Source organism: Strongylocentrotus purpuratus, unplaced genomic scaffold (genome assembly GCF_000002235.5).
Source record: "Strongylocentrotus purpuratus isolate Spur 01 unplaced genomic scaffold, Spur_5.0 spur5_scaffold_11, whole genome shotgun sequence".
NCBI lineage: Eukaryota > Metazoa > Echinodermata > Echinoidea > Camarodonta > Strongylocentrotidae > Strongylocentrotus > Strongylocentrotus purpuratus.
Window position 1 is genome coordinate 22,529,744 of NW_022145596.1, and position 16,992 is coordinate 22,546,735.

Sequence of the window (16,992 nt, forward strand, 5' to 3'; positions counted from 1 at the left end):
GTGCACCTTTCTCCAGGCCCCCTTCTTTTGGTCGTCTCGGTAATTCTCCTCCATCCACAAGTACGTGATCGCTGTAAATGGAAACTTTCGAGAGAGAGAGAGAGAGAGAGAGAGAGGGGAGACTCGCGGAGAAAGATGTGCAAAGAGCGTTTGCACACACAATAAAGGTGCGAAAAGAATATGAAAAGAAAGACGCCGCCCTCCCATCTTTCCCTCTCAGGATTATTGATTGAGGAGTTTTCTTCTTGTTGTCTCCATGTGCGCAGGAATGTTTGAGGGGAATAGAGAAATTGTCACGGAGCGAGAGTCCCAAGAGGAGAAGGGGGAGTATTTGTCTAAGTTTTCTGCGAGGAGAGACCGCGTCAGCAGCAGCCGGCATACCGTCATGACAGTCGACTTCGAAAGTAGCTGCCAAACCAGAAACACCGCCACCGCAAGATGGGGGAGGGTCCCATAGGTGGAGGGTCCCATGGGGGTAAGGGAAGGTGGTGGTGGTAGATGGAAGATGAGGGAAAGTTTGGTGGCTTTTTATTAATGAGAGCAGGTCAAAAAATGATTGAAGTCATGAGGCACAATGGGGTACCTGGATGAAGAGTCATTACAGGTTGTTCTGGGGAAAAAAATCGTTCGATTAATATTTGATTTCCCCCTTGTAACACAAATTGCATGTGTTTAAATTACGATTATTTTAATTCAACTACTGCTAGACTGCTAGTGTTGTGTAGTACTCAAACAGCTCTGTTTGCTTCTGCTACAAATGCTCCTGAAATCACTATTCTTTCCTATTTGTTACGACATCTACTACCACTGCTTTCATCATCACGATTTCTATTTTCATTAATACAAGTATATTGTTGTTACTAATTGCACTTCTTGTCCTGATACCCATTTCAACTGATCTTAAGACACACGTACATCATCTGGACTATGATTATTGATATAACCATTAATATTCTTTCTGTTGTTGAAAGTATACTACTACTACTACCACTACTACTATTACTACTACTACTGCTACTACTACTACTACTACTACTACTACTACTAATACTACTACTAATACTAATACTGCTGCTACCACTACTACTAGTTATTCTCCTTCTTCTGTCTACTACTACTACTACTACTACTTCTACTACTACTACTTCTACTACTTCTACCTTTGCTACTATAACTAGTTCTTCTTCTCCTTCTTCCTTCGTTTTCTACCGCTATAACTTCTACCACTTAAATACCGCTACGACTACAGATACGACTACTTCCACAGCCGCTGCTGATACAACTACAGCTACTTCTTCGATTTGTACTAACATAACTTTTCTCACAACTACGCCCCCCAAAATGTCATTGGTACTCTTTGGCATGTTTGGCTCACTGAGTTTCCTTGACTCGGCTTGATGTCGATTCATGTTGATGTACATAATGACTTTATCAGTCAGTCGCACTCGGTGTTACACCTAAATATTTCTTCTAAATGCCGGACGCCAGTGCCAATTCACAAATCTAGCCTGATGGTGCTGTTAACACGTAAGGGGTGGCTGCACATGATAGCGGAATGCCTCCACCATCACATACTGCATTCCATGTTAGCGTCATGTGGGTCCCTGTGTTTGGATGTCATTACGTAGAATGTAGTTGAAAAGAGTCAGGATCACTCGGCAAAAGCAGAACGCGGTAAGACGGGATTCCTTGGGTCATGATTTACACAACTGTTCCTCAACGAAATCTATTTTCACCTGTGTTGACACCTCTAGTGTGTCAACGCACACTGGAATCATTTACCTTTCTTCCCGCACGTACCACCCATGTATTTCAACTTACACCCTTTACACTGGTGCTATTAAACTGTTCATACTTTAGGTATGAAGGCCGTATATGGCAAAACTGGGTTACTTAAAAAGAAAATCTTAATGTGTCTGAATCGTAGGCAAAGAGCGTCGTTGTTTTTATTGGTATTGCCTTAATATTTATAAAGCAAACGTTTTAAGGACAGCTCGAGGAGCTTTACATGATATCTGTACTCGTAGATTTGAAAGGAAAGAAATCTATAGCTCTCTTTAATGTTCACATATCACATTTTATTAAAATGCCACCATTCTGCTCCGACTCCTTCTTTTAATACAAACAATAACTTTTTCAGATATGGATCATGGGCAAGGTTATGAAATAGAACACAACAAATAGACCATTATGACGTGATTGATACGGTTTAAATCGTTCTTCCACTTTGTATGCTTCATGCATTCCTATTTCACGCAATATGTCACGAACCATTAATGACATTGATGGGATCATTACAAAAGGATTATCATCTATCAAATGTGACGATGCGTGTCTCAAAAAACGTCACGGTTAGATATAGCCCGGAAATAGGATCAAGAAAGTACAGTCAACGGAATAATGAATAATTTCAATCATCGTAGTCTGACATAATTTCTTTTAAAGAAGAAAATAAAAAAGGTACAACCCACTCATTTAAATGAGAGCGGCTTGTGGCAGTTCTTGCCCTACTTGAAAAATTGTATCATCCATTTAGAAAATGAAAGGATGTTAGCTTTGGGGTATTTGACTGGATTTGACTGGATGAAACGTTCTAGCAAAGTGACAGTACCGTTTATACATGTAGTTCCGACGTATTTTCATATAATAACTATTACACACTGTAATGCCGTAAGCTTGTTTATGTAGACCGTTACTTTTTAAGAATGTGTTAGTCTAAATGAAAATACACTTTTTGTCTTTTAATCGTCTTTGCTAAACACTGTTAAAAATGTATTTATGCGTTGAGTCGTGCATACTTTTTTCAATATTGTTTGTAGTTCAATGCAAAGGCTTTGATACGACAATTGTAGAGTGAGGAAACGAATGGGATTTTAAGCCGGTGGCTGAGATTACACTTTTACTAAACGAAATTATTGTACCATGTATAAGGTTATAACATCTTAAGGGTATGTAGTTTATCTCTGTAGTCGGAAGTATTGACCACAAGAAATGACTTTAAACAAAAAGTTGAACACCGAAGTATATCAGTATTCTAACATAAAGAAATATATAGGACAGCCCCCATGGTGTTCAATTTATCTTATCCCTGTTTTGCTTTCTTTTCACCTCAAACTTAAGATTAATTTCACCCTTCTATAGCAAAAAAAAAAAAATAAATAAATCGTTCCATGCACTGGCAGACAGCGCGCGCGCGTGTGTGTGATGGGCGGGTACCAAGTCAAAGCCCCTTTTTAAGCATTTCTAGCCAACTTGGCAAATATTGTTTACAAAGCAACATAAATTGTCCCCCTTTAAATTGTTGAATTTTTTCCGGAACTACGCCCCCTTCCTTTTGTCAAATCAGGGATCCGCTCTTGGCTTCCACTCTCTGTCTGATACCATATGATACAAATCGTGTCAGTAAAATCTTCTTGGTCACTAGAACACGCACCTTCAGGGCTATAGCTCTTTGGATGACGCCCTCTACTTAAGCTCGAGTGGTGGTCAAGATGGGGTGATGGGATTAACTAGGTCGATGACACTAGCTTACTTTTTGCGGCACTTGATTTTTTTTTTAGTTCTATCATTCTTGTCTTTCTGCAGACGTTGCCAACAGACGGAGTCATTTCACTTTCATACTTTGTGTATCCTCAAATGTCGTGTTATGAAAGTTCCCTATAAATTCTGCAGACGATGCAAACAGACGGAGTCATTTCACTTTTATATTTTGTTATCCTCAAATGTCGTGTTATGAAAGTCTCCTGTAAATTTAGGCACGGTTATAAATAGGTATGCAGTTATTCAGGGACTGTTTATTCTTTGGTTTACATTCGGATTTCCTAAAAATTACCATGTTATACAGGTATGATTATTGCATGCCAATACAAATGATTTTGAAGATATTGTTCTGGAAACGAGGCTTTACAACAAGTACCCACAATCAGCTCTAATCTGAACCTGCAGCAACCCCTTAAAGCTGGACTGCACTACTTATGGATACTTGCGCCCTCTATACAGCCAACAATGCCTATTAAAACGGTACCCGTTGATCCCCACGGTCCCCCTTTTCTTACGTTAATTGGCAGCTGCTTTAATGAGATAACCATCTGTCAGTGACCTTGCAGGGAGGTATAATTCCTCCTGGCCAGACTAGCGCAGTGGGGCTTTAATAGTCCTTGCAACAAATGATACCAAGTCTGTAATCTAAATCTTACAGGACATCCAAATCAAGACACACACCTTGAGGGCGAGCTCTATGAGTGACGCCCTCTAGTTTAGCTAAGAGGCGGTCAAGTGGGTCGGGATTGGGGTCAGAGGCTTATCGGTCTTCAAGGCACAAGGATTTACTAGGTCAATGGCCTTATTAACTTAGTTTCTTGCGACATTTCTGTATTTGTAGTTCAATTATTTCGCCGATGCTAACAAATGGATGACGTCATTTTACACAATATTTAATTAATATATACAATTAATGATTCTTTAAAAAACCCACTATTAGTACTGAAATTTGTTTCAAACCAAATACGTAAGAACCCCTGAAGACGTCCATACCTCTCTGCCTAATACCAAATGACACATCGTTTGTCAATAACAAAGTCACCCTCTTGGTCACCATGTTCAAGACACACACCTTGAAGGCTAGCACTGTGAGTGACGCCCTCAAATTTAGCTAAGAGGTGGTCAAGAGGGGTTTGAGATGGGTTTAGAGGATTAGCAGTCTTTAAGGTATTAGGGATTGACCAGGTCAATGGCCTAAGCTTACTTTGTTGTGACCTTTCTACATTTCCCTTTTATCATTTTTTTTTCTATCAGATATATATATACATCAGCATAGATGAAGTCATTATGCTTTCCTGCACATAGTGATCAATGCACTCAATCGCAAAATTTAATCAAACGATTTATTGCTAAGTCTATGTTGCCCCGCCCTGGTCATCTGATTGATTGATTGATTGATTTATATTCGTCAAGCTTCCAACATACACCAAAGAATAACACCCCCCCCCCCCCGGCCACTTCGTGAACGGAGGGATACCATGCGTGTTCCCAAACTCTCCGGCTCGTAACAAAAGAAACAAGTCTACCCGTATTGACTTTACTAACCGGACTTTTGCTGAAAAAAAGGGGGGGGGGTTCGCTGGGAACACGCATATCCGTACCCTCAATAACACTGATTGGCGGGGGGAGGGGGCGGGAGAATAACAGATCAAATTTAAGTCAACTTGAACAGGATAACCCACGAAAGGTCGAGAACTTATTTCCAATTAATTAATTAATCAATCAATCAAGCAAGCAAGCAAGCAATCAATCCATCAATGATATGAACACTGTGAACGCTCGTATCAGCATGACAGGTTTTGTAGTGTAATGGTTAGCACCCAGGACTCTGAATCCTGTAATCCGAGTTCGAGTCTCGGCAAGACCTGAACTTTTGCCTTTTTTCTAATGACCGCTTTTTCCTTATCGTTAATAATAATACCGTGCAATATCTTACTTCCATAACATTCTGAATGAATATCATATGCAGGAATTGTTTTTTTGATTTTATAGGTGTAGGGGTTGATGGTTAGGCGTTGGGTGTAAGGCTAAGGGGGTGGGACAGACGATGGTGGTGACAGTGGTGTACGCAGGATTTTATTCAAGGGGGTGTTTTAAAATTGAATGGCATCATTAATGTGATTTACAGGATTTGTGCATGTAAGCGCGTTTGTATGATATTTTTTAATTTATACATCCTGTTCATGTTTATGAACACATTGATGATTTTATTTCATATTTGTTTATCCTCAAATGTCGTGTTTAGAAAGCATTCTATAAATTTAGGCACGGTACTCAAGTAAACATTATATAATGAAAGATAACACATTTTTGAACAAATAATTTTGTTATATAATTTAAGGGTGGGGTTTCATCATATGACTATAAACTTACTCATTCTTGCAGTTTAAGACCAAAATTAAAGCAAAAGCACTGCACAAGGATATGGCCATATGGGATTACACAATAAGGAAACAGGTTTGGTCTAAAAGCAGTAAAGCTATCTCAAGTTACATCTATTAAGTTCTCTATAAGAGTTATACTTTCCTTTGATATGTTTAGTGACAATCTCCTTCATAAGAAAGGAAACAAAAAGAGAGAAACCCACTATTTGTTTACTTCTAGTTAGAGGCATATGGTTATCTTTATAGAACATTCTTTAAGAATTGATGTTCAATAGAAACTGAAAATTAATCCGATTTCATGTTTGTGACGTGGACTTTATATAGATATAAAGCAGTTAATTTTGTGTCTATCCTGCCTCCTTTCACTTAAATGGGAAACATATTTTTTAATTTTTATTTTTTTCTTCTTAAAAAAGGTCTCACATTTTAGATTAATACAATCAAACGTTAAAGAAACTCACTTCTTCTTGTATGTGGGCTTCTGTCTGACTCACTGTGCTCCCCTGTTTCGGTCATGTGAGACGACGAGTTTGCCTCTTTAACATAAAATTTAGATATGACAGTGAATTATTTAAGTGGTTTGTATTCACTTCTATTAATGTTACTATAAATAGCGAACAATAAACGAATTGTAATCTGTAAATATATTTCCCCATGTTTGTGATTCCAGCACCTTAAACATGCCTTTTGACAATAGATTAAACAAAGTTTTCTTCGTAATAAAGAAATCGTGGTAATGTTTTAACAAAATACGTAAGAACGTCTGCTCGCCCCCTGAAATAAATATATAAAGATATCTACCATTACTTTGTACCCTTTTACTGCAATGTCATGTTGGATTAATACGCTAGTCAAATGTCGTTTACACTTTAACTTTTTCATATCTTTCAAAGTTTTGACATGACATAATACCCTACAAAAAAGATCGCTTCGAGGTTCTTTTTTTCTTTGTTAAATGTAATATCAATAACGTTCTTTTTTCACGTAATATACATACAAGTAGAAGATCAAAACGAATTTGCCTGCATCCAAAAGAAGCAAAATGTATTTTACGATTGATGCGACTCTCTAGCAAGTATTCCTAAGTATCATTTGAGGTGTTTACACTTGTACAAGCATTACTTTTTAGTTTACCCCTCTGTTATCAATATGCATTTCTACATTTGCTGTAAGTGTTTATAATTGATTTGTAATGTTTTATTGGAAACATAAATAAATAAATTGAAATTGAAATTGAATTTAAATTGTGCATGGTCTTTAAAATATGTTAACAGCTCTTGGTATATCTCATATTGCATTACGATTCTGCTTCCCATCAATCTCTCCCAATTCGTCTCATGTTGATAAAACCAACCGCTTGTAATGCACTTTATATACTAGTGTCAAGATTCAGTGGTTATTTTGTTAACGAGGGAGCGCTTTCTGTCCCAATACCTCAAGGCTTATGCGACTACTCTCCCCAAATCTTCCCAGAGTCTCCATATTTCCCCCATCTTCTCATCCCGACTTTGCATGTCTTGTCCTCTCATGTCTTGTCATGATGACCCATAATTCCCCTGACATCCCTCGTGTCACAGGGAATGACGTCACAATGACGTGATTGAAGGAGAGAGGGGGAGAGTGACGAACCAGAACAGGTTCGTTGGGTGCTGTCCCGGCCCACCACTTAACGGAATTGAAGTATGACATGGCAGGTAAATAATCGTTCACAAGTCGTATCGATTGGGTCTTGAAGCCTGTGGCAGCGGCTTAGGGGTTAGTCGGCGCTCAGCGCCCCCGATCAGGGGCGGAGTCAGAATTTTGAACAGTGAGAGGAGGGGGTTCAATGCAGACAATTTCTGACAATGTCCATGTCGAAAACAAAAAAAGGGGCATATCATATCGGGGTTGTATACATAAGGTAGTGAGGGGGAACGGGAATGGTTGTGCCCCAATCCAATGAATCTGCTAGTGGCCCGGACGTAGCTTTCGAAGCACACAATCCTCATAAATCACGTAATAGGGTGTATGATGCTGTGATGTTGACTATTTCCATTAAAGCTATGTAGTCTAGTATATACTTATAATAATAGGTACATTTATATAAAGCAGCTTCTATATAAACTCGACTGCGCTGAATACAAAGTATCATATTTTTATTCCTGCTGTTGCCGAGCCGCCATAATAAGGTGTAAATTCAGTCAAGGAATTCCTTCCTACCGGATACCCATTTACTTCACCTGGGTGGAGAGTGGTAAAGGTAGATTTATTTATTGCCATCCGGAGCGGGACTCGAACCATGAACCATGTGATCCACAGTCCGGGGACGTATCCACTAGACCACGACGCATCTACATAATAATATCACGACCAAGTAAACCGAAAATGGTAGGCAGGAACCAAGTGTTCGTTTAAAGCCCATCTGCATTAGTTTGGCCAGGGGGATTCGACCTCCCTTCGCGGTAACTGGCAGGTGGTTATCTCATCAAATCAGCTCTCAATTAACATAAGAAGGGGACCATGGGGATCAACGGGTACCGCTTAGGCATGGTTTGCCATATAGAGGGCGCAAGTAGCTAAACGTAGTGCAGTCCCGCTTTAAAGATCATAACAGAGTCTGTGCATGCACAGTATCATCTACTTCGCTTGTTCTTACAGGGTTGTTACATGCAGATGCTAGCCCAATATTACAAAAAACCTGTAACAGAGATGTGATCCTAGAATGTAATCTTTCATGTATACTTGGAAGAGATATCAATATTTGATTTGAGAAGCTTCAATTCAAAATTTGTTTAAAGCTCTTCAGTCCCAATTTCCTGGAATCCGCAGCGGTGGCATGCATATCGCTGTATCCAATAATTTAAAATAGTGAAATACCTTCTTTCCACAACCTCCTCTTCCATCAACGAAGGAAGAGAAGCAAATAAATCATCTCTCGAAACTTGTCACTTGACAAAAAGAATGGTACCTTACAAATGCGGATGTGCATTCATGATGTGTATGGGTTCCATAAATAGTGGCTTGATAAATGTACAGGCTTACCAAAGAATATCAAGGCAGGGATCTAAAATGTACATGAAACAAACCTAATAAAATTGAGATTCGCTGACAATACTGGGACAATAAAACATCATTCTTTCTTACAACATCAACATTGAGAGTTTTGTCGGTACCAATATCGACTGTTCCTTTTGCCCCAAAATAGCGATTTATTGCTAATGTTTGTTCAGTGCCAACGGGGTGAACATTCACACTAGTTCAATGTGGCCATAGGCATATATCAATTGACAAGGCGAGATTTAGTAATATTACCTTAATTGCATTTCTTCGATGACCTTTACATGGTTGCCCCTTACGGCTATCACCCCTGTTGACTGTGTTAAGACAATAGGGGAAAATTGCTATTCAGTTCTGATGATAACGGAGAGTCATTACTGGTTCAGACGACATATCAAACAGTTCCGAAAGACAATTATTTTTCCTCGGGGGAGAAAAATTCTGAACTTTGACTCTGAGTTTATAATCGCTTCATGTGAATGTTATAGTAACATTGCCTTAAATGCATTTGTCCTATGCACCCCTGTTGACTGTGCGAAAACAATAGTTACAAATCGCTATTGTTGGTGGTAGTGGAGGGTCGTTATTGGTTCTGACTACCTATAATCAATTTCTGAAAGGCGATTTTGGGGTGACTTACCTGTTGAAAAATTCTGCATTTTGACTATGAGTTTGTAGTCGCTTAATGTGAACTGAGCCATTTCGATATTGTTTACGCCCTCTAATGAATCGTCTCCATACTGCCATACAAAGTTGACATCTGCTGTTGTGTAACCATCTGGAGAAGGAAAAATATCGATCAAGAGAATGAGAATGAAATTCGGGAAAATCCCCATAGCAACAGAACAAAAACTTCGAATATATACGTAATATGGTCATGCTAAATGTGATATATATAAATATATAGGGGTCTTGAACCTGTCTTTGAACTGGTTTTTTTGAACGTATTTGCGATATTGTTGATATTTTATTAAGTCTAGTTATTGGATTCAATGTTAAAATTCATTTGTGGCACCCGCAGTTGCAAACGTCGTTTTAAAATGATACCTGCTATAAACAATATAATGTAATAGTCGTGACGTAGTTTAAAACAATCGTTGTATTCAATTAGGCATAGGTAAGTCCTTCAAACAGTAACAGTTAATAAGTTCAAAACAATCACTATATTTATAGAAGTCATTGTTTATCATAAATCAAGCAAACAGCTTGTTACAGTGAATCGGAAATTTGACATAATTTATTTATGAACCATCGCTTCAGGCTTGATTATTGCATGCTGCAAGTTCTTAAAATGGGTGAGGAAGCAGAGCGAGAGAAAGAGAGAGAGAGAAATAGAGGGAGAAAGAGAGACGGGGAGATGCAAAGACAGAATATGAGTACAAACATGAGAACAAACATGACTGGCAATTGTGGGTCCGAAAACTTGCAAGCCGAGCTAGTAGCAATACACTCGATGGCTAATACCTCGAGTCCACGCCATGTTTACCGAGCCAACACGGATCATACTCTATTCTGGCGACAGAGTCGTGATCGCAGAAGGCTTGATTAGTCCCTTGTTCACGTACGCAAAGCACCAAGTCCACTTGAGGCTTAGACCAGACTATATTGCTACCCCCGAGTCTGTCTTCGCCCGCCATTGCTGGTCTGAAGCACTGTAAACTTCGCCGTGTTTTCATTTGGACGGCGCGTAATACTAATGATATTTTGGTTGCTATAGCTCGCAAGCCCCTGCCTGCGCTTGGGCAAATTTGCAGAGTGGGAGGCAAGGTGCTGAAAGTGAATTTGACCCGAGCCAAAGAGGAAAGGAACAAGCAGTGGCGGTATAGCGAGCTGATCAATTTCGAAAGTATCCGTGACTCTGAGCTCGATGCTGATACTGGTTGAAATCCCTCCAATAACATTGCATTTTTGCTTTGGATTTTCATTTCGCTTAACGCTGTGATTGGCAATTAAATGTACATCAACATTCAACCCTTGCATCGCTCACGTAGACGAATGAGAATATGAAAACATTAAACAAAAATTCAGTGTTTGAAAGTACCGTCAACATGGTCATGTCGCTTTCACTAGTGCGTGTACAAAGTGTGAATATCGTGTATATTGTGGACATCTGACTTGAGCATGCACTTTAAAACAAGAAATTAAGGCCAAGACATAACGACAGAACTACGCCATACCTGGGATTTATATTTAGACCCAAAGCTCTAGAAAAAGCCGGAGACGAACCATAAACATAAAAGCAACAAAACAAAATATGACATATTAATTGATGCGTAAAAGAAAGAAAACAAATATATATTCGGGGGAGGGGAGCTAGGGGGAGGGGATCCATAAGCCCTACTGATCATTAATAATGTTATAGGTAGAGTGATCAATAATCGCAGTGTCCCGTATTTAGCAGATTAAATATCTCACTTTTTATAGTTTAACTCTCGTAGATTGATCTTAAAATTGTGAACAATCATCTTATTTCTAAAGTATAATTAATGATTTTTCAGCGCCAGCTGTTTCTGGAGGGAATAGGTGATCATGAAGCAAGACATCACTATGAAACCGGTACTATCCTCCAAGTATTATCGATGGGAACGTGCAGGTGAAACTAGGGGTTTCCCCTACTCTCTTTACAAGGCAAAAGTACAGTCAGTTCTTAACGTGCATCGATGGAGACTCCACTTCACATGGAACCGTTATTCAATGTCCTATCCGAGAAACGGATTATTTTCCACTGTGGCATATCATGCGTCAATGGATCAGGGGAGAGACGCATTAAAGCCTATCTCCACTGGATAGGTCAGGAGGAATTAGATCTCCCTGCATGGTAACTGACGGCTGGTTATCTCATGAAATTAGCTCTCAATAAACATTGTAAAAAGGGGACCATGGGGGACCAATGGTCACCGATTTGGCATTGTTTGCTATATAGATGGCGCAAGTAGCTCTCAGTAGTTCAGTGGGGCTTTAACAAAGAATGAATCCAGTCTAGCCTTGATTCGAACGTTGGCTGATATGGTCTTTGATCTGACAGGCAGACCTTGCAAAGGCCAACTGATCTCCTCAACATGTTCACATCTTACCTAGATCTTATCTACGGTTCTAGGACACCTACCCCCTGGACATCCAACCCCGGATAACCACCCCAGTCAACTACCCCCTAGGGCAACCACCCTCTAGGGCGACTACCCCTAGGACAACTACCCCTGGACGACTACCCCCAGGACAACTACCCCCGGTCAACTACCCACGGACAACTCCCCCCAGACAACTACCCCCTAGTACAACTACCCTTAGGACAACTTCCCCTAGGATAACTACCCCCGGACAACTGTCCCGGACAACTATCCCCAGACAACTATCCTCTAGGACAACAATCCTCCGGACAACTTTCCTCGGGAGTAGCTGTCCAGGGGAGTATTTGTCTGGGGGTAGTTGTTCCTGGTAGTTGTCTCGGGGGTAGTCGTCCGAGGCCCGTCTTTGGCTATGCAAAGCTAATTATCGGGTAACCGCCTCCTGCACGACTATATCCGGACACCCGGATAACTTAGCCCACTGACAAGTACCCATGTGCAATTCGCAAACCCGTAATCGCGGGTAATAGCGATTAACCCATGGTTTAAACTATCTGGTGTAATGATTATTTGTCATGGAAGTATAGTGGTGCGGGGATAGATATCTGGGTTAATCGTCCCAGCAATTCGTTTGCTTGACGAGTCAATAAGCCATGACTGCCTGAGGCAGATCTTAGAGACCTTCACAACCAATCTTTGAAACTCCTTATGATTAATGAAAGGAAAGGGTGTCAATATAACTCCTTCTGTAATTGACTCCCATTATTGGATTACATCCCCAATTTATTCACTGACACCTTTTCGAGCATTATTAGATGCCTTACTTGCAGCTCATCACCATAATGAATGAGGTTAGCAATGAAGGTGTCGTGAATCGATGAGCGATGACTTCCGAAATATAAGTAGTACGGATTACTATTATGTAGGCGTCCATGACAATCCAGAATGTCATATGTGTCGAATTTCTTCAAGGTAAGGTTGAGTATCCGAATGTGGTACGGCACCAAACACCATTAGCGCTGCAACCGTTGTAGCATAAAAGAAAAATCTTCATAGTCCCATGGATTTGTAATTTATAGTAGGGACAAACTACAAGAGTAAAGGGGTAGGAGGGAGCTCCGTAAGAAATAGGCAACTTATTAATGTTAGTGCGTTATACATAGATTTTTCGTATCTTTGTCTGCAGCATTATGCTTGCATCATGTTCTAATGTCGAACCGATGAATCAGACAAATTCTAGGGCTATCAAAAACCGATGCTCAGATACCAACTTAACACCTTGGTGGAGAGTGGCAAATGTAGATCAATGCCTTTGCCAAGGGACATCAGTAACGCGGGCGGGACTCGAACCGCGAATCATCTTATCCACAGTCTGGAGACGTTTCCACTATAGACCACAACACCTCTACATGGTGGTTATCGAGCCTTGAGCGGATGATGTTAGGGAGTCAGGTGTTAAATCCGTGTAGTGTGAACATTCCCATTCAATAAATTTCTGCTATGTTTTGGCAGGAGCAGACTTGTTGACAACATGGTAGCTGTATTTGATTTGGAATGCTTGGAAGCTCGAGTACTATGTGCGGTATGTCTCGACGACCTATAGAGAGCTTCCCATACAGCACCGTTCATCACCCGTTAGCTTTGAGGTGGTTGGTCGGAACAATGCAATTCACTAATTACACAAAATCAGTTTCCAAATGGCGAAATCTAAATAGAACCTATATTTCCTTGATGACAGTTTTTGTTTGACATTTGAAAGCTTTCGCTGAGACCTTTTATGATTGAGAAGGATGCCTCGCTAGATATCACATCAAAAGAAAGAGTATTGAAGGGACTTTTCGAAAACAAAGCGAACATTAAAAATGTTAAAGGAAAAGAACTGCGTCGATGATGGCAAGAAATTAAATGTTATCGCCGAGTCTTTCCTAAATATTTTCTTTCCTTTACCATAGTAGTTTATTTATAATTTTTAAAGGATGACGAGAATTCGAGAATTGTCGTTTTACCATGACCGTTCCTTTTGGGTCATGTTGTATAAATGGCTAAACAAGTCTGGGGAAACTCAGACGAAAGTAACTATCAAGTTAATCTAGCGTGTCTAGGGTCTAACGAACTTGGATATGAGAAAAGTGCGTTCACTTACAACTTTCAATTTCGAGGGAACAGTTCTGTTCGTCCATAGGGTAATGCACTAAATCCATGTAGCACGAAGCAACGCTTGTAATCCTAAATTGAAATTGAAAGAAAACATTTTTTAATGGAACATTATAAAAGATTAATTGGAACATTGGAAAGAAATCAATACAATCAATAATATGAAGGGGGAAAAAAATCTTAAATGCGTCGTGTTTTATAACAAGGTGACCCAACTCCCCTCACCACTTCTCGTTTCGAAGGGCCGTACAAAAACAAATCAATACAACTTGTAGTTGCATGGTATTCGGTACGAGGGGAACGGCAGACTACACCCCCCCCCCCCCCGTCTCCCCTCCAATCTACCCACTGTCTTGGGATTATTCAACCCTCATTTTCATCAATTACTAAATGCACCACTTGGGAAACAAGATTCTGCTCTACGTTTTGGCGATGTAACATGATCACTCCGTTTCTCGATCTCCCATACGCCATATATGCTTGTTTTATTGCACAGAATGATGAATGAATATTTTATCGATCGTATTATTGGAAAAGCGCATAAGACATGACTTTTTCCGCTACCATAATGTTACTTGTACAAACATTGTTGAATGTGATATTGGTAGTTGTCAGAACCCCAGCATGATGCTCATAACCAGATAACAGAGTTAGAATTGCGTTGAAAGAAGGAAATCATACATCGTGACATTTGATATTAAGCTTGTCGCATATTTCTTGTGTAAATGTGTACAGTTTATGAAATAAAGGCATTTCTATTTATAAGGTATTTGTTTTATTATGAAAATATGCATACACAACATATATTAAAAGCATAATGGCATTTGGTGATTTAAAAATCTGCTTTTTATCATATTTGAAATAAATAACAAATCAAATGAATACCCCAGCAACAACAAAAAAGTAATTTTTCTTGTTTCTATCATATCTACCTATAATATTTTCATTGAAACTCATCATTTCAAGTTCCAATTATTATATCTTATATATAATTATGATCAATAAGTTATCATGAATTCTCATAAAGTCTCATGAAAACGTGAGAAGTGCCTTAAATCAAACAAATTGCTACATGTTCGTTCGATTCAAGCAACAATGGGTGGTTATTGATATTTGTTTGCCTCTGTTCCCAGTTTCCACCTTCTTCAAAATTCCCAGCAATCACGCAAAAAAATATCGCAGTGTGAGTGAAATCGAGAACTGTGAACACATAAAACCGAATGAAATTTCGAATAGTTTCGTTTACTCAGCGTACTTTACGTAAGTAAGAGAAAACCTTCCCCGATTTGTTTTACGGGCCGCGCAACACGATGCCATTCAGATGCGAACAAATGCAGACGATCGCCATAAACCGAATGAAATAAAATGTATTCCCGCCTTTTTTTCTCTCTCTCTCTCTCTCTCTCTCTCTCTCTCTCTCTCTCTTTTACTCATCCCGTCTTTTCTCTAGATCATTCCCTTCTCTCGCCCTTCGCGTTTGTTCACAAGGCCCCATGTATTCCTATGGGAACGTCGGCACAATATTTGAAGAATCATTGAAAAAAGGGGGCGTTTATAGAGACTTAAGTTTCGACGAGTGATAAAGTACAGAGACACCCGTAAGTTGAGACCTTTGCCGTGAATCGCATTCGTAATTTAGACGAGGAAAAGGTCTTTCTTTCCAATCTATCTCGAAAGTCATCCTTTTCTTTAGTTTCATATCCGTTTTCTTGCTCGCAGGGGCATCGAATCGTTGAATGAACAAGCAGGGATGTTAATAGAGTCAAGATCGAAAAGATTAGGTTCAGCTAAATCGCAATGCCTGGGATTCTGGCCCTTCTTGAATTCTCAAGACACACGGGTTAAATGACTTTTGAGGTACGGAGATAGTTTACTGCTCAGGTTTCGTGCATCGTTTCCAAGTATATATGGTGCTGACCAGTGATAAAAACGTGAATAAATATTGTTTTAAAGGCATCATTTAACATTGTTAAATCTGAGATATATTGCCTATACCTGTTATCAGTGTCTGTGATATGGTGTAATATAGAAGCCCTAAAGAAATTGCGCTTCAAAATGATCATAAAGTGCCTCAAAAAGGTTTTACCATACTCATTTTCCCCGAAAGACTGTTGCGCTATAAAAACAGTTAGGAAAACAGTTTTTGAAGTTTCGATTTCCAATTATAAATATCTTGATAATCAGACAGGCGAGCGGCTTGCAAAAGTCATGGGGTTCCTAGCTGACCTAAAGGTTTATAATTATGATTGCAGCATGAGCTTAATCCAAGATTTTGTTTCAGAATCTGAGACAAAGATATTCAATCCCTTTAATATTTATGTGAAGTTAAACGTGCAGCTACTTGTTCATTGGTTTTAAAATGTAAGATAAATGCACGTGGTACCAGCAAGGTTGTATTTGTAAACTTATTGGTCGTATACTTCAGCAAAATATTTCACTGAGAATGGATAGAATCGAGAACATGTTTAACTTTAACTAGTGTGTCATGCATGGATGTAGCATTAATATACCTATGTTATAGCGATCGGGTGGGAGCAGTGTCCCCAATTCCAATGTCAACTTTCTCATTCAAGATACAAGTGTCATAGCATTAATGGGAGCCATTTGAAGCCTCCAATACTCAGCATCACACGACTGTTTTCATAATTATGGATCCATTAACCAAGTAATATTTTGATACACCTATGCCCCGTCCATGAACTTACGAAACATTTCTTAATCGAGTTATGCGGGAATAGCTGTACAACCAGTATCTATGCATTCACGCTGTTCATGGTCGGAAGCTATGATTGATAGGAAATGTGAATCGTAGC

General features: G+C 39.5%; 1 protein-coding gene and 1 non-coding gene across 2 annotated transcripts in view; one reads left to right on the forward strand and one right to left on the reverse strand.

Moving 5' to 3' along the window:
• LOC105447122 (gamma-aminobutyric acid receptor subunit beta-2-like) overlaps positions 1-16,992 on the reverse strand; it is a 66,842-nt gene that overhangs the window by 14,292 nt on the left and 35,558 nt on the right. Inside the window, exons 5-6 of the mRNA XM_030980912.1 lie at positions 14,169-14,251; positions 9,601-9,738 (exon numbers count right to left, since the gene is read on the reverse strand). Coding sequence (XP_030836772.1) covers positions 9,601-9,738; positions 14,169-14,251 — 221 coding nt within the window. The remainder of the gene's footprint in view (positions 1-9,600; positions 9,739-14,168; positions 14,252-16,992) is intronic.
• TRNAQ-CUG lies at positions 5,336-5,407 on the forward strand. The gene has a single exon. It is a non-coding gene; the product is annotated as a tRNA-Gln (tRNA).